The following is a 19,172-nucleotide window of genomic DNA, read 5'->3' on the forward strand; positions in this document are numbered from 1 at the left end:
ATTTTTGGTTTGGACTTCATTTGGATGAACAGGGCAGCAGATAGAAAGGGGAAAGACTGGAGGAAAATTGATATGGCCACTGGTGAGCCAAAGGAATGTTCAAGCATCTTACAGTTGGCTCTTACAATAATTGGCACAGTGACTGGAATGATCATCCTAATAGTAGGAATGACCATGGCATCAAAATATGCTCCACAACCCCAGCAGCAGCCTCTGATACTCAAAATTCATTCTCTCTCTGTATCAGACCTTAACGTTTCCTGCTTCTTAACCACGGCAAGCTGGAACATAACGCTGTTGTTCGCGAATCAGAACAGCGTATTGGAGATTGCCATTGACAGCTTTGAAAGTTTTTTGTATTACAATTACACTAATCCTATTTCATGTGCTGTTGTGAAGGCAATGCACCTTGGGCCAAAGAAGCAAAGACTTGTCCAAATGAAGTTCAACAGCGCCCAATGTGGAGAGGAACAGCCCTTCATTGATGACATGGTGTTGGAGGGGATAAGGAACGATGAAATTAAGGGAAAAATTAGCTTTATTATAGGGATGAAGATGAGGGTTTTGTATCGAACAGGTATATTGGGTTGGGATTACGACTTGAAGCCTGATTGTCCCGAGGTTGATATTAAGCTTTTTCCTGGTACAGGACATGGTGTGGTGACCTTTGATCCGCCTAAGATCTGCTTAGTCCCATTAAGAAATTGATATGATATTTTGTTCTTTTTCATGTTTTTATCTATCCATCTACCTTGGATTTCTTTTTTTTTTTACATGTATTGACCTATTTAACATTCATTATCCTTTATTAATTTAGAGACATACACAAAGAAAATTGCAGTGAAAAATGTTAGGTATTAAATATTACCTAAAATTATTAAGAATTATTTTATCAACCTATCACAATATTGAATTTTTTTTCTTATTTCACTTCCTTAATTCCATCCTCAATCTTCTCTCTTTTGACTCTTTTTAGATGAATCCTAAGAAACAGAATTTTTTTTTAATATCTATTTAACATGATGAATATAAAAAAAATGAAATCAATTAAATTATCGATTATTTGTATTATCGTATATAAATAAGATTTACTAATCAAAACTGTCACTGCCACTGTCACAACCACCTAACAAACAATCAACAGCACACCGTTAACCGCCGGCGATGGGTTGCCCTCCACAAATGATGTATCCCGATGCCCCATACCCTGGCTACCCTCCTCCCCCTCCTCATGGTTATGACCTATACCCTTTTGCACAACCCCCGTCAGCCTATTTTAACTTTCCAACCTTTTATCAATACAATAATTTTTTTAATTCAACAATTATTACTAAATATATAAAATAATACCAAATATAAAAATTTCAAAATAAATATAAATCTTAATATTCATCCAACACTAAATTATCATAAAATCAATATAACAATTACACGTATAAAAATCAAGACTCAGCATATCCATAATAAGCGATGCAGGGCCTCAGGGGGGGCATGTGGACTTTTGGGGTTCAGGTTAAAGCCCAGGCTGAGTTTGATAGGAAGCGGTGTTGTTCTGGTTCAATGCCCAAGTTGAAGGTCTATGTAGCCCAGTAACGTTTGGGCTTTTGAGTCATAATGGCACTGGGTTAATGATGGTCCCATCGGGGGAACGTGAGCTTCGTGATGAGGTAATCAATGTTTCTTAATTTTTAGATTATTCCTTGATTGGTGTTAACTCCATAGGAAAAGTTTTAGGGCAAAAGAACAAAAGTTGGGTTGACTCGACTCCTATAATAAAGAAAAAAACTTGGGCCAATGGATTTCATTGTCAATGTATCAGCATGGGGCAATTTGAGGTTTGTCACGATTGCTTGGATAGCTGTTTTCAGGGGTTGAAAGTCTTGTTTATGTTTGAAATATTAATTAAACATTTGATTTGTAACAAACTATTGTGCTAGATCAGTAAGACATGATACATCGTTGTTTGGAAACTCAAATTAATTTTCTAGATTTTGCAGCTATCTTTCTTAAGGACTCCAAATTTTTAATCATTGATTTTTTACTTGATTTGAAATCAAATTTGGCATTGTTTCATGTGAAATGTTCATCTTAATGTATCTGCCCTGCTTCAACCTTTGAAGAAATGGCCTTAAGATATTATTAGAAGAAGACTGTCAATGTCACTACTCCCTCCCATTTCATTGCTTTCGAGTATTAACCATTAGTTGGGACATCAACTTCTGCATTTGGATGAGTTTAGGTGAAAGCATCTTGATTCTTGCATCATTGACTGGAAGCTACTAGTTCGAAGAAATTAATAGTATATCCTTTTCATTAGGCAACTTACTCTTCCGTTCTTTTATTATGGAAATTAGAACTATAAAAGTTAGGTAAGAAGGAGCGTGTTTTCTAGAAACAGAGGAATCCAATGAAAGAGAGCTCTGAAGCTTGAGCATACCCATTAGAAAATAGACATAACAATGCAGCCAATTGATCTAACCAGTTTTTCTTTTCTTGGATGACAAATTCCCTTTAATTTTTCTCTTTTCTTCCCTTCCCTTTGAAAAGTCTGATTGCTTATTGCGATTGATGATGTAGAATAGCCATATATTCCATATACAGGGCAATTAAGACTTGATTTCATTTTCACCTTCCATCATTGTCACTAATCGTCAGCATTATAATTTAGTTGAATTCCGGCCACTGTCATTTTTCATACCCTGTTGCAAATTAAGGAATTCAAGGTTTGATACAGATTGTTGTGAAATGTAACTTTTAACTATATTCTTTTTACAGGTTTCTTGGTAGACAATTTTCAATCCAGTTTGATCTTTTCTTAACTGGTTTTTACTTGTTTGTAATTTCCACTGAAGATTGTCTATTCTTCTACATAAATAGACACGTTTGATCCACTAATTTGAGTCATAGTGATGCAAATGGGAGGAACATGACAAAGGCGAATTGGTCTGGTCTTTTTACTTTTATAGCTGCATATGCTATATGCATATGGATTTCAATATCCTTTAATTACATTATGAATAACGTGATATGAAAATGATAAGATTCCAGATTGTGATAAGAGGGACCACTGCATGGACTCCGGTTTGAACCATGTCAAGAACTGACAGGGGAATCGGAATCAGAAAAGAAATTAGGTGTTAAATAATATGGATTTAAATCATTGATCCCAAATTCCAGATCAACAATAACACGAGACACGCTCTCTCACTTTGTTCCTTTCTTTTTTCTTTTTTCTTTTTATGAGTAATTGGTAACAACAAATCTGGCTAAGATCAATCTGATCTGTGTCAAATGGGGGATTAACCAGAGTCGACTATGGGGTTGAATTTTCTTCTTCCTGCCCTTGTTTCTATTCAGTTGTCTGCTTCTGTTCCAGCGGTTGTAATTCCTTTTGTATTAGCACTAGCAGGCAGGTAGGCAGGCCATCCCCTGCTATTTCTTCTTTGGAAATGAATCTTCATTCTAATGAAAAAGATCAAATTTAAGGCTTGTGTGCGGTTTTAAATACTTATAGCCTTGGATTTATAACCCTTTTCACCATTAAACTAAAGCTTTTATAAGAGACATGTTTTCCCTGTCTTTTTCATGTCAAAACCTACCCATTTTTTTATTAATTGACTATTCATTAATAAGAAGTTAGAATTCTCAATCATCTCATCTTTCACCTGGACTTAACGTTGTAGTAATAAGATTAATGTTGGATGCATGCTGCCTGGTGGCCAAGGAAAAACAAACAAGTGATGAATGCATTGAATGGAGTCCATATAACATTTCATTTGACAACAAAATTTGCCCAATAATTTATTAACTTCTTCTTTCTTGTGTAGTCAAAACACACACACATCTTTGATCTTCCTTCACAAATTTTGGACTTCCGTTTTTTTTTCTTTGATTTTTCAGTACAAAATCCAAGTTGTTGGCTTGGTGTCAACAAATTAATGAGATACTTCCTGCAATGGCGGCACCGGCACCGGCACCAGGCGAAACTTTGCATTTTGGATGGCTTGACCTTGACTTCATTATTTTCCCATGTGGAGCAATAAATTAAAGAAAAAAAAAAGAGTAAGTCTGTAACTCTACTTTTGTACTTGCACTTGCACTTACACCTGCAAAGAAGGCGACTGTCCCAATTGCTATTACTATTATTTATGTATATGTAGCCACATTGAACTGGGTTTTTGAAAGAATTATATCTCATCTGATGAAAAACGTCTGCAATTTTGGAAAATCCTCATAGGGAAGTCATATATACCATTAAATATATGATACAACATTGCAACTTTTAGACATTACCAGTAATGCAGCATAGAAATTTCGGGTTTAACTACTTTTATATTATATATATGTATTTCCTTATTGGTGAGCAATAAGTTGATGAAAGAGATTGATTAAATTTTATAAAATCAACTCTGACGTATTGAGTTTTCAATCGGATAATCAGGTTATGTTAGTTATGAGCTTTAAAATGCGTGGGCTGTGGCTATGACATGTTTTTCCTCAATAGAACTATGGACCATCACAGGGAATATTTTTCGAAACAAAACAAAAGTTAGTAGTGCTAAAAAATTTAGCTCCTAGTTACATATATTTTTGAAATCTCAAGTGTCTTTATTATTTTTTTTGTTGTCAAGAAAAAGGAGAACCTGATTTTAAAAGTCATATATGTTAAAGTAATATTATCCCACATTTAATAGATATTTAATTTTTTGTAATCTTATATTCAAGTTGAGCTATTTTACTTACTATTAATTAGTTTTAAATTGAATATTTAACATGATATCAAGTTAGAAGTTTTTTTTTTTTAATTTATTACATGATAAATTTCTTCTATTTTTACTTATACTTGATAAGTGCTTGTTAAAATAATATTATTTCATATCTGATAAATATTTAATTTTTTATAATTTTATATTTAAGTTAGACCGTCTCATTGATTTTAAATTGGATGCTTAATAAAATATACATATACATTTACCATCAAATAAAATGTTCAAATGCAAAATCTTAAGTTTCTAGTGAATAATCATTGATGATTTCGTGTAATAGATGTTTTCAAAACTTTGTATTGAACATGAAAGTTATAAGTATATACTATTCCTTCAGTCCATTAATGAATAATGTCTGGTTTAATTTTTTTGCATGCAAAATTTTCCAATTTTGATAATTAATTTCACTTAACAAATAACAGTCCTCTTCCCTTAGATTGGTCTTCCTCTTAATCATAATGATCGATGGAAACATCCAAATGATTCTGGACCTCAATTTAGCACCACTTGTCTCCCTACCTTCTTTTAGACCCAAAGTCATGCAACTAGTGCTTTAACTTAATCACAAAAATCTTTTTATTAGTATACCCTATATGGCTTGGCTTGATTCCCGAAATATCCTTTCCTTTCATTTTCCATCTTTCCCCCACTTTTCTAGTTTGGAGTTTTCTAAATGCCAGGAGAATGACGACAATCAAGAGTTCCTTCCTTTCTTTTCTCTTCCCTTCCCTTCCCACATGCTTTTATTCTATTTTCCCACTTTTCCAGTTTTGTCTCTTTCAGGAGCCATTAACTTTTAGAGTGTATAGGCAAGCAATTTTCTTGAAAATTAATGATTTGATTTGGTAACCTATGAAAGAAGTAGTTTAAAAGAAAAGAAAAGATAAAAATATTACGTAAAGAAGAAAAGGGTTCAGAAAAAAGAATATACTACAAAAATCAAAGGAGAATTAGGACTTTCAGAGGTTCAAAGAGGATTTGTGGTAGGGACTTCGCACAAACAACAACGTTAAGGGATGGGAATCAGCTTAAATCTCAGTGCCCAAAAAGCTGACTTTTGGGGATCCTACCTGTCCTATGGACCAAGGCACATTGAACTCACAATATGCGCTAAGGGGATATCCTTGGCGTCTACCACTCTATTTTCTATTTCACTATGCCTTTATGCTTAGCTTGTTTTTCAATTTTCCATTTCTTAAAACCTTTCGTTTATGTTCCTTTTAGATGGATTTTTTTTTTTATTTAGGAAAAGAGGGATCCTAATTAAACAAAACACATGATGAAATTAATGTCAGCCTGAAAAAAAAATGTATTATTTTCTGAATGCAATATTCAAGTGAAGAACAATACTTATGAGTAATTGATTTTTTTTTTTTTGTGAGGAAATTAAATCATAGTTTTAATCATTAGAATCAGACAAAGTAGATCAATAATATTATATGTTGAATAAGGTCTAACTAATATCATCAATAATAATATGATTAATTACACAAACCAAAATGCTACCAACTTGGTTCCTTAATTTAAAATTCAATTAAATATAAATATATATTGTGCTTGTTTAATTCAATGCTCTAACTTTATGTATTTAAATTTTTGTAGAGCTTTTGCTGTTTAACAAGCCCTTTCAAACCTTTCATTAAAAAAAAATTGAAAGATTTCAGATGCTTTTTGTGCACATTCAATTGTCATACATTTCATAAGGGAATAAATTCCTGGGAAAACAAAATTACAAACATATATGTAATAAGATAATATTTTATTGAAGGTTGTTAAGACATCATATCATGATTTGAAGCGTTGAAAATTCCTATTAGGAAAACAATTTTTATTTCTAGTTTTCTACTGTTTGTTGAGCTTTGCTTTGCATTTTCAACAATTTTAATCCTATAGTGATCTGCAGAAAGTGGATTTCCTGCTTTTATTTCGAGCTTCAAGGGGAGATAGTCAACATTAAAATTTGTTGACTTTCATTCAAAGAGATAGAACTATTGGCTGGCAGACTATTTACCCTAAATTTTGAGGGTAGCCTTGTTCACTTTGAAATGTAAATTATTAATAGTGGTATAGTTGGTGCCATTTGTGGCATCACTTAAATTGGCTTGTTAGGTTGGTGAAATGTCATATAAGAAATAATAATTTAGCTTGAGAAAAGAGATTACAAAACTCTTTCTTACTCAAACATTATGAAGTATATCAAGATCTGGGATTTTTTTCTTTTTCTTTTTTTTTTTTGCTTTGTTTGATATCTAAATTTAAAATAAATGTTAGTTGCTTTTGATTTTTCAGATTTGGTAGTGGTGTGAGTCACCCATGAACTCATTTTTTTTCCTTTCTTTTTCTATGAAGCAAAATCTTTTATTCAAACTATATATAGCTTAAGTGTTAGAGCTAGTAATAATGTCTAGTAAAATGAAATTAAGCCTCCAAAGTATGAATAGACGTTGTTGTCATTTAGTGTAGGTGCTGCTAGGGAATATGGCAGAATTGTGTGTTTAGATATACCAAAAATTAGTTTATTAATCCCCAGCATCCCTGCACATGCTCAAGTTAATTTCAAATCATTACTATATATATTACTTGACTTATAAGTTCCAGATGAATTGTTCAACCACAACCACAGCCACTGCTACGCATTATAGGGGAGAGAAAAAAATTGAAAACATTGAAAAAATTGATTTGAAATTATAGTGTTTAATTTAGTTTGGATTAATTTTTTTTATTTGATTTAGATCAAATTTGGATATTAAATATATATAGGCTTTGAATCAAATTTTAGATCTAGAGTTGAAAAACAAAAAAATTAAATTAAATCGAATCAAATTATATATATTTTAAATGTTTATAAAATAAAAATAATAATTTTATATCAAAATTTAATTAAATATATTAAAATTTTTATATTAAAATAATATATAAAGATAAAAAATTTAAATTTAAAAATCGATAAATATAATCGAACTGATATAATTTGATTCAGTTTTATCCAAATCGTTTAAAAATTTGACTCGGATTCAAATCGAATTTTATATATTCATAATATTAAACAACATTTGAAAAAACTCAATCAAATCTGATTTAAACCATTATCACTTTTAATACATTCATATCAGGAGTAATTTATTCATAGGATGCTTTGTCATAAAATTAACAGTAATTGAGTTGCTAATGGTCATTAATCCTTCTTATTCACTCTCTAATTGCTACTCATTTATCCGAAATTGATATCTTCCAAGAACAATTTCTAGTAATTGAACTGAAAACTCTAAATTTTCTTTTTTTCAAAACATTGCTTTGCTATGCGAAAGTGGAAAATGAACAAATTGTTTGTTTTAAGAGAAAGGAAAAATGTAGTAGATTGGTTTTGTTATATAACCCAATTTATAAATTAATTGATACCCCATCTCACACTATAAAATAGTATTCTTTCATAAAAAGGAAAACTATAATTATATATTATTAGCCTTCTCTCAACAATTGATCATCAAAATGGCAATGCCCCCTAAAACTGATTGAATATTGAAAGAAAAATTGGGTTTTCATAAAGGTAATGCACTTTTAAACCTTTAATTCGTAGAAAAAAGAGAGAGAGAGACAAATTGTAAACTTGCAACCCAAGTTGGAATTTTTCTCATTTGTGGTAGCCTCAAATGATTTATACACAAAATAGTAATTATTAATTATTATATTGTCCCATATTTCAACTGTTTGACTCTTACAAATAAGTTTTTTAAAAAAATCTTATAAATAATAATTTTATCTATTAATCATGTCATCCTTTAATAAATTATTATATTCTTAATTTTAGTTATTAAAATTTAATTTTTGATAACATAAAATATAAAAAATAATATTACTTATATTATAGATATTTTAGAATAAAAAAGATTAGTCTAACAATCACACTAAATCCATAGTTATATCATTTTCGCTGCATGAAATGGCAATGGAGGTTTGGTTGTTCATTGATTCTTTTCCACCGCCACAACGGTAGGCTTTGGGGCCACTGGGTGGTGGAAAGAGAGCATGTGTATATTCTGGAACCCGAAAAAAAGTCGGTAGCTTCCCTGTCATTATAAGTGGGTCCAGGAATCCAATAGAAACGTGTCAATCGGACCTTCCCATCCCATATGAATCCAATCACATCCAACAGTGATCAACGCCCCAGCTTTTTCTTTACTAGTAAGTAACTCTTTTGATCGAGGATTGTTATTATTATTATTTTTTAAGTAAGGATTGTGTTTGTGCTGACATAAAGCCAAGCTCATCAATAATTCATAAAGTCACTAATCTTTATTTTAGCATATGAAATCCCGCGGATGACTTAGACTTTACTTTTTTTTATTTAATTTGGTTTTGCTAATTAAATTTTTTTCTCTTACCTTTTTGGCTTCTAAGTTTGATTAACAAAAAGGTTAGCTTCCTTTCTGGACTTGACATTGCACAATTAAAGATTATGAAGTCTTTTAGTAGAATTTGTTACTAAATTATTCCAAAAATATTTTTTCTTTTAATCAGCAATACATACATCCAAAAATCACATATATTCTTTTAAAATTATAAATTATAATTATAATAAATATTATATTCATATATAAAAATAATTAAATAATCAAACAGATAAATTAATCAATAAACTAAAATATAATTGGACAAATTAAATAAAAAATTAAATTAAATTAAAGTATAATAATATAATTTGAGCCTAGATGTTTTGAGGCTTATATTCAAAATAACTTTTATTATTCATTTCAATAAATTATTATAATATACTTTAATTACTTTATTATATTTCCACCATTATAATTCTTTTTTTTATTTTTTAAAAGAAAGATTAAATTATGTTATAACTTATAAACATGAATTAACAAAATTAAATCAACTTCAGATTGACCATGGCACCTCAAGTAATTTACTTGATAAAATTTCTAACAATTATTCTAAAAAAATTAACACTTTTTCTTAGCACTACCTTAAGTACACTACACTAATGCTATAATATAATTACAATCATTAATTCATTTCTCTTCCACTATACAAGAAAAATACAAAATAAAAACAAAACAAATATACTAATCAAAATAACCCTTCCCGTTTTATTTTTTTTTTATATAAATACATACACACCCAACACGTTCATTTCATTACACAAGAGAACAGAGAGGTGCCTAACTCTCTTTTTTCTCTCCATCTTCCTCTTTCTCTCTTCTAAAACCCAAATTTTCACACATTAAAATTAAAGAATCCCTTCCTAAATCTCACCCAGACTTAATTTTCGCTTACTTTCCATCTACCATGTCGGTCAAGGAATGTGACCACCATAAAAAAGGCTGCCGGAAAGTCTTCCGAAGAATTATCGCTTCCATTCTAGTGTTTCTACTGATTGTTCTCATAACAATCCTTCTCATTTGGGCAATCCTTCGTCCCAGCAAGCCCAGGTTCATTCTCCAGGACACCACCGTCTACGCCTTCAACTCCTCGACCCCCAATTTCCTCACTTCTAGTTTCCAAGTCACCATATCATCTCGAAACCCAAATGACAGAATAGGAATTTACTACGACAGGCTCGACGTCTACGCCACGTACAGGAACCAACAGATCACACTCCGAACAGCACTCCCTCCAACTTACCAGGGCCACAAGGATATCAATGTTTGGTCGCCTTTCGTTTACGGGAACATGGTCCCTATCGCACCTGATTTTTCCGCCGCTTTGGGTTCCGAACAGGCTGCTGGGTCGGTTTTCCTGACAATCAAGATTGATGGAAGGGTGAGATGGAAAGTTGGAACTTTCATTTCAGGCAGATATCATCTTTACGTTAGATGTCCTGCTTATATTACTTTCGGCAGCCAAAGCAATGGAGTTATTGTCGGACAAAACGCTGTTAAGTTTCAGTTCGTGACCAGATGCAGCGTCAGTGTGTGAAGAATAAGAAGAAGAAACTAACGCCGTTAAGTTATATCGTTTGTTTATCCCCATCTTAATTTCTCTCCTTCGTCTTCTTATTTAACGCCGTTAGCATTTTTATTTCCTTTTTATTGGGAGGAAATTGTGCATTTTGCTATAGAATAAATGGATAAAAAAAATTGTAAGAAGAGGCAGATGGCAAAATTTACAATTAAATAAGTGAACAAGTTTTAGAGATTTTTAATTTCTAAAAAAAATGTGTGATTAATAAGTTATTTTTCAATAGATTGTAATTGAGAAATTAATGGAGGTTAAGCTGTCTTTTTTTTTCTTTTTTCATTTACAAATGCCTTTTTTTTTTCTTTGTTCAGACATTGCTTACTTCTTGTTTACTCTTCATTTCAGTTATTTTTAATTCTTGGATCTTAAGTTTTATTTTTCTTAAGAAAAAGGGAATATTTTCAACCTTAATTAGGGTGTCGGTTCTATTTAATTATTAATATATAATTTTGATTTTTTATGATTAGCTCCATTTACATATCCATAACTCGAAACTTCTTTTTTTTTTTTTTCATTTTGTTCTTTGAAAATTATTTCATACAACGTTTATAAAAGTTAATTTAATTTAACTTGTCCATCAAAATCAAGTCTAGAATTAAATGTAGTCATCAATTAAGGTAGTGAGCAATTATAAAATGGGTGGACTAAATCTATGTTATAGTTGACATAGAATAGATGAGAAACAAGAAAAGGAAGGGTTGAAGCCGTCGCCTTTGTTGTATGTCATGTATCTGAATTCAATGTTTTTCATTGTTTTTTCCATTATAATTTTAACCAAATTTATTTTGGATAATTAATTTAACCCAAAGCTATATATGGAATAAAAACTAAAATTGTGAGTGTAGATAAATTGTTTGAAATATTTATACATCACCAATAGCCCAATGAAAAAAGTTAAAAATCTGCCATCACCTAAGTAGCATGCATGAAGAAAAGGCAACAAAATATGAGTCAGTGAATGGGATGAAACTGTTGTTTTTATGGTCCATATGGAATGGTCGTTGCGTCTGGTCTTGGTATTCAAATAGGAAAAGGTTTAAGCTTTCACTTAATATTGCTAGGAAGAGGCCTACACAGGTACTATAATTTATGATTATATAGAAGAAACAAAGTGTCAGTTTAGTTTAGTTGACAAAATTTTTTAACTGACATCGGGTACAAAATATAGAATGATTAATTAAGAGATAATGAAGATCAAATGGTGAATCAATTCTCGTTTTGATTTGTATGTTTTTGTTAAAGGAAAATGGTATTATTAATTAGTAGACGATGTGGAGGAATTAGGAAGGAATTAGTTAGGCTTGAATTAGTGGGAATTGTGTGTGTTGGCATATGTTTGGGAATTGGGATTGGGTTACGTCTTTCCCACATGGAATTCGAGTGGTGGTCCCTTTCACTCTCCTAACAATAATGGCGTGTTAGAAAAGGAATTTTATAATTGTCTACTCTCGAAGTCAGTCCTTATCTTCCTAACTTTAAATTAATCAAATTTCCCAACGCATGTTGATGTTTAGTGTCTCTACTTATATATTCTTTGACAACTCATTACAAAGTTCACACCCTTGTTGCTTGTGTTATAATTTAGTCGAAATTATCAATCAAGTTTATATAAAAAATTGGATTTGATTAACTAATAATCTCTTAGTAGAGAGTAATGTAATATTTAAATCCTTTATTAGCGTTTTAAAACCTTTTCAATTGTTAATTAAGAAGAAAATGTTAAATTGTCGAAAAAAGTGGCATTATGATTGAATTCAAATAAAAACTTTTAAAATATAATATATATATATAAATATCATTTGGATGTTAGGCTCCCATCAATTTGAGATTGAATCTTATTGTAATTTCGATCTCTTCGGTTCAACTTACTCTTTTTCAGACTAAATATATGAATTGAATAAAAAATTGAGAGTACAATGTGCTGTTGCAGCCAACGGCCTTTAAATGTAGCATTACGGCATTACTCTTGTTAAAACTAAAAGGAGAAAGAGGTGGCGGTTTTATTTGCATGTTGCTGGGATGTGATGTGATGCCCATTTCTATCAGTCATCACCCATGTGTGAGCAGAGATAATGGCGGGTTTGAATTCTAAATATTATGCAATGAGAGATCAATTTATGTCATGCAGTTTATCTTTGCAAGGTTGGCAGAACCTTGGATTTGGGCCAGACCTAACAACCGACTCCTAGGCGGCCAGACTTAGGTTACAAATTGACCAAAGTTTCGGCTTAAACTAGGTTGGTTAGGTTTGATATAGGGATCTCTCTCTCTCTGATTTATTACCGCTCTTCAATCAGCCCAGAAGATATATATAACAAAACCCAAATCTAAAATCTCATATACATGTCTTCCAATGTTCCTACAGAAGTAAATATATCTCTTATTGCATGGACCTTCCTCTTTGTTGGAAAGAGATATTAAATCCACTTGGATAAAAAGTAATAAACTAAACGTAACAAATACTGGCAGAAAGTATCGATTTATGGGAGGAGATTGGAGAAAAAGTTGAGGCTTTTTTTTTTTTCTAAGGGCTGTGATGAAAATTGCCTCCACCCTCCTAATCCTATATATATTCCACAAATCTATGGGCATGATGTTGGAAAGATCTCACAGGAAACGTGAGTGAAGATCAGGCATGTTAATTAGTGAATTATTTATCATCGAGGGAAAGGGAATGGCAGGGAAAGTAGAAAGAGGGGAAAAAAAAGGGTAAAAAGATTTTTCTATTTTCAATTGCTTCGATAGAAGCCAAGAAGAAAATTAAGGGTATGTTACTAACCACTGAAAAAGAAGTGTCAGCAAAGCCTACACTAATTTTTTTTTCTGAAATAAGGAAAAAAGAAAAAGGTATTGTTGGACTAGGGCAGCCTCGTTCCGATATTGGTCTTCAATGGCCTTGCTCTGGGCTGAAAACCAAGTAATAAGTTTGTAATTTGAAATGCAATTAGGTTCAATTACTAAAGGACAGAATCCAAAGGGACAAGACAAACGGGATTGAGCCCAATTTTCCAATGTCAAACTGGGTCTAGCCTCTGATTCTTATGACTATGGATTCGTTAAAATTTTTCTTTCCCAGTAATTTTTGGTATCCACTGCCAATTCAGCACAGATTCAACTACACGGATTTTGTTGAAATTTTCTTGCTGAATTTTCTTACATTTCCATCATACACGAAATGACATAACGATTTTTTTAAAGCCATGTTTGTTTGAATATTACAACTCTGATATCATAATTTCCACTCCTGGAAGTTAGCAGTTAGTACCCAAATTAATCACTTAAAAGAGACTTTTTCACCAAATCTGTGATTGGTTTTGGTACGCATCTTGGTGACCAGTCTTATAGAAGCTGAAGCCACGCGATCCTTGGACTGAGTTCACACTTCATATTTCATGTAGCCAATTCACCAACTTCTCCAATTTAATGTGCCAATCGGCTACATGACTCATTCAAACTATTTGGGCTAATTATAGAAACTATAATAGTAATAATTATTAATCAAACACGTCATTCCCAAATTTGTATATAGATTAATCCTACCATACAATTACCTTTCCTTCTAAACCAATAATAGAGTATTGAAGTCAAGAAAAGGAACTCGGAAGTTTTCAACCATGAGCACCTAAATCACTAGTTCCCACCCAACACACAAACCTAATAAGATAGAAACATTTGAAAAAGGAAGTTACCAAGCAGCCGCACCTAAATCATTAGTTCCTACCCATAAAATAAAAAACATTGGCTGAGGCCCTGATCAAAGTCTTAATTTTTCGCCCACAATTGACAAAGCAAGCAACCGCGTCAATTGACGACGCGGCCACTGCCTCTCTATTTCACGATATTTGTTAACGTGTTCTTACATACACTTTCATTTCCAATTCCCACTCTAGCTATATATATACATTTCTATACCTTCGTTTCCTTGTATTATATCTTCCATTCATTCTCCTTTCTACTTCCCATAAGAAACAGTTTTTCTCTATTGGTTTCTTGATCTTGTTCTTTACATGGCTGAGAAACAAGCCCATCTGAATGGAGCCTACTATGGCCCCTCGGTTCCACCAGCTACAAGGAGCTACCACCGCCCTGGTCGTGGCTCTGGTTGCGGATGTGGCTGCTGTCTTTTGAAATTCCTCTTCAACATCATCATCACTGCTGTGGTTGTCATTGGCCTTGCTGTTCTTATCTTCTGGCTCATATTCCGCCCGAACAAGGTCAAGTTCCATGTGACAGACGTCTCACTCACCGAATTCAACCTCACTACCAACAACACTTTGCATTACAACCTGGCTGTTAACATGACAGTGCGTAACCCCAACAAGAGGATTGGCATATACTATGATCGTATCGAGGCTAGGGCTTACTACGAGGACCAAAGATTAAATACGCAAACTTTGACCCCGTTTTATCAAGGACACAAGAATACTAGTTTCTTGAATCTCGTTTTCAGTGGGGAGCAATTCGTTATGCTTGGTGCTGACCAGACTTCCCAGTTTAATGAAGAGACGACTAGTGGGATTTACAGTATTGATGTGAAGTTGTACTTGAGGATTAGGTTCAAGGTTGGCAGGGTCAAGACTGGCAGGTTCAAGCCTAAGATTTCTTGTGACTTGAAGGTACCTTTGAGCTCTGCCAATGGTGGCTTGGTTGGTGCCGCTGAAACCACCAGGTGTGATTGGGACCTCTGATCAGCAGAACGGCTCTGATTCATTTGTTGATCGAGTCTTTGATTCTATTTTCATATTGGGATTTACACTATTTATTCTTTTGTTTTTTCTTTTACCCATTTTATATACAGCGGTCTTGGTTCTGAGATGTACACTGGTTATTATGTCTGATTGTTTATCATTTTGTTTCATGGGTTACTTTTTGTCACATTTATGTGAATAAATAATAAATTTTAGTGGTTCTTTTAATCTTTCGTCTTGATAATGATTTTGAATTGATCTTTGTACGTTTCTCTTAATCCGATCTGAACTAAAAAAGTCCACGGCGTACGTAATCAAAATTCAAAAGCAAATGGTATTAGAAAATATACGGCGGCTTTCAATTGAAAACAGTTGATACGGTAGAATCAACATCATGTCACATGTGACAATCTTGCCCCACCAAGAAAAGCATACAAAAATATTTAAATAAATAACCGTTACATATTGCCCCACAATTCTCTCGGGAACGTGTTGTCAAAATTTCTCTTTAAGCTGATTTTTAAAGCTCAATGAATGAATATTGGCATGTGATCAACCCTATGATTTCCATAGACTCTAATTATATATATAATTTCATAAAAAATGTTGGTTTTTTTTTCCCTTGGTTTCATATATATTATAAACTCACATTCTTTTATTATTAAAATTTTATTCAAGGAAAAAAATCAGATCGAAATTTTATTTAATAAGACTTAATTAAAGGCAAGGTTGATGTTTTAATATTGTTTGTTTTCATATATTATATATATAACCGATGAAGCTCACAAGAATTTGTAGGTTGGAAAATTTGATGGGTTTTTTTTTTTTTTTAATTCTAAATTAGGAGTTGGTAGCCTAAATAAAATATATATATATATACCGTTGATTACTTGCTTAAATAAAATAAATTTGCTTTCAAAGAAAAAAAATATCCAAATCAATAACTTGTCAATTTGTCACCTAATATATATGCAGTATTTTGAATTCAAGTAACGAAATATTTGATTCTTGTAATTTTATTTTTAAAGGAAATAAGCTTGTCTCTTATCTCATCCAATTTGAGAAATTTATCTTCGTCCCTTCTAGTGAGATGCTTGGTTCTTTTTAGTTAGGTCCATTGGGTTTTCATTTTCTTTTATGTTTTTGGCAAATACAGTTTTTGAATATTTAAGATTTTTATTTTATATATATATATATGAGAAATTCGCCCACCGTAAGTGGAGTAGAGTTTTTAGATTTCATTCACAAAAATTATAGAATGATACGTATTTCTTAAAATATATTAATTTTTTTAAAATAATAAAAAATAAAATATATGATAATATTTTAATTTTATTTATGAAATTAAAATTTTTTTTATTAGTATATAAAAAACAAACTACTCATTTATTATGTCTTTGAGGTTTTAGTGCTAAGGTTAAGTCTAAATGAGCTTTTTCCCGCCTTGGGTCATTACCCAATTTCCATGAAGATTACAAAAAATTATATTTTGTAAAATAATTAAAAATATTTTTAAATTTTACTTGAATTTAAATTTTTTGAAAAATTTTAAGAATTACATTTCCTGTTTCTTAATGATCTTAGTCTAAGGCTATCATAACGAGGGAAAGATTTAGATAAAATTTTTTAAATAAAATTCAAGAAGTTTTGATTAAAAATTATTAAATAAAAATTAAAATTGATAAATTAAAAAATTTTATTTATATAAATCAATTTTATAAAATCTAAATAATTTTAATAAATTTTTAAATAATCATTTTAATAAAAAATTTTAACAAAATATTTCCTATTAAATAAATTGATTAAATTTAAATTGTAATTAATTTTTTAATACTTTTTATATATTATTGATTTTTATACTAAATTCTATTGATTCATCTATTTTAAATTTTTTTTATTAAAATTTTAATTAAATCCTTTATATTAAGAACCTTTACCCTAAAAAACTTTATCTTTAAGCTTATTCCTCCCTATGGAAGTATCGTTACAACTAAATGTATAATCAATTGAGTTTAAACCGATATAATATTAAATTCAAGACTTGAAATTTAATTTAAACTCGATTGATTTTTTTTTTTAGTTTGAGCTTGATTAGAGATAAAAATCAAGTAATTTAAGTTCACTCGATTAAGCTCAATTATCATATAAAAATAAATTCGATTATTTGTATTTAACATCGAATTTGATTTCAAAATATTTTATTAATTAAAATAATTAAAAAATACTAAAATATAAAAATTTGATTAAATTTATGAATTACTTAAATTATGTATAAAAATATTTAAACTTAACTCGATCATTAAGTCAAGTTATTAAAATTCAAACTCAATTCAATAATAATTGAATCAAATTCAAAATTTTTTCAAATTGAATTCAAATAATTTACGATTACTAATATATCATTTGTGTTCTCAATTGCAACCCTTTCTTTTGCAATTTGTCGTTCCCTTTTCCTTTGCAGCCCCGTACTAATATACCATGGTTGAAAATGTTCAGCTCGGCTTTCTTTACTTCCTTCACCTACATTTCCTCTTCCCCACCCCCACTCCCGCTTCCCCCACCCCACCCCCCCCCCCCCCACCCCCCCCCCAAAAAAAGAAACCATTAACCAAAATAAAATAATTATTATACTTACTCACTACTCACTAGTAGCCGATTTGTAATAATGTAGACAAAGAGTAATTTAAAATAAATTAATTACATAATTAAACTACTATTTCATGTTTACAATTTTAAGCAGTATTTTTACTACCCTTCAATTCTTAAACTCACAAACCCCACTTTCCTATCTGCCAATACATCACTCTCCGGCGAGCTCACATCATCATTTTCCGGTGACTGTATCAAAATCCCAACATCATAAGCAGGAGAAGGCGAAGGAGTAAAGTAAGGAGGCGATGCACACGGCGTCTCTTTCTCCACGTCATCAGCCATGTTGACCACCCTACCCGAGAAACAGTCCCTCAAACAAACCCTTCTCTGATCAGCAGGATTCTCGACGCTGTCAGCTCCTTCTCTTTCCTCTTCTTTTATCGTATACAAAATCCTAGACTGTCCGTACAACGCCTGCCACTTCGCCCACTCGTCATCATCCTCCACCGCGGCTGCCTCCGAATCAGCTGCCGTGGCAGCCTCCGTTGGCATCGGAGACACGACCCCAGAGGAGGGTTCCACACGGGCAGGTCGGTTTTTCCAGCAGAAGAAATAGAGAAGTTCCTTCGAGGGAGCAGCGAAAAAAGATGAATCCAAAAACTCAGAATCAACGGAGCAAGTGCCTCCTCTGACGACTCTGCGTTGACAGAACCTTCGTTTTCTCCAACGGACATAAACCATCTGTACAATAAGAGCTAAAAGGCATGTTGCGAAGATAACGATGAGGGATATGGCAAGCTTGGCAGGAGCACTCATAGCGAGTTTTTCTTCTTAGATATTATTCACTGTTTTATCTGATGTTAAAAAAAATGAAGAGTCAACTGAGGATTTGTAGAGAAAGAAAAGGAGAGGATGTTTTTTCTTAGAGAGGAAAATGATGGAGCTTTTTCTCGGAAAATGTATGGGGAGAAGTGAGGAAAAAAGTGTTAAAGAGTTGATGAGGACGAGGAAGTAGAGGAAGGAGTGACGTGGAATTTATTATTATTATTATTTTAAGATTTTGAATTAATTGGGCGGATTAGAATTTACTTTCTTGTTTACCAAAGGCAAAACTATAGTCTATTAAATTATCATTGTTTATTATATAAAAAAAAGTACC

The 19,172-nt window shown here is 31.8% G+C and overlaps 2 protein-coding genes and 1 pseudogene across 3 annotated transcripts; 2 read left to right on the forward strand and 1 right to left on the reverse strand.

Annotated features, from left to right (window-relative positions):
* The first annotated feature begins 9,904 nt into the window (after positions 1 to 9,904).
* On the forward strand, positions 9,905 to 11,012 carry LOC111294254 (NDR1/HIN1-like protein 1). Its single transcript, XM_022887501.2, has one exon. It carries the CDS (start codon positions 10,062 to 10,064, stop codon positions 10,689 to 10,691), a length of 630 nt encoding a protein of 209 aa, XP_022743236.1. The 5' UTR covers positions 9,905 to 10,061; the 3' UTR covers positions 10,692 to 11,012.
* Positions 11,013 to 14,494: 3,482 nt separating this feature from the next.
* On the forward strand, positions 14,495 to 15,649 carry LOC111294949 (NDR1/HIN1-like protein 10 pseudogene; annotated as a pseudogene). The gene has a single exon (XR_016327757.1). The product of XR_016327757.1 is annotated as an NDR1/HIN1-like protein 10 pseudogene (transcript).
* A 2,376-nt stretch (positions 15,650 to 18,025) lies between these two features.
* LOC111294891 (uncharacterized) lies at positions 18,026 to 19,172 on the reverse strand. Its single transcript, XM_022888205.2, has one exon. The coding sequence runs from the start codon at positions 18,827 to 18,829 to the stop codon at positions 18,170 to 18,172; it is 660 nt and encodes a 219-aa protein (XP_022743940.2). The 5' UTR covers positions 18,830 to 19,172; the 3' UTR covers positions 18,026 to 18,169.

This window comes from Durio zibethinus, chromosome 14 (genome assembly GCF_047325235.1).
Source record: "Durio zibethinus cultivar Kanyao isolate XHJ-2024 chromosome 14, ASM4732523v1, whole genome shotgun sequence".
Taxonomy (NCBI): Eukaryota; Viridiplantae; Streptophyta; class Magnoliopsida; order Malvales; family Malvaceae; genus Durio; species Durio zibethinus.

What these genes read in the sequence shown, in the direction of transcription:
- LOC111294891 (XM_022888205.2), bottom strand. Translation starts at nt 18,829, where the DNA reads ATGAGTGCTCCTGCCAAGCTTGCCATATCCCTCATCGTTATCTTCGCA.
- LOC111294254 (XM_022887501.2), top strand. Translation starts at nt 10,062, where the DNA reads ATGTCGGTCAAGGAATGTGACCACCATAAAAAAGGCTGCCGGAAAGTC.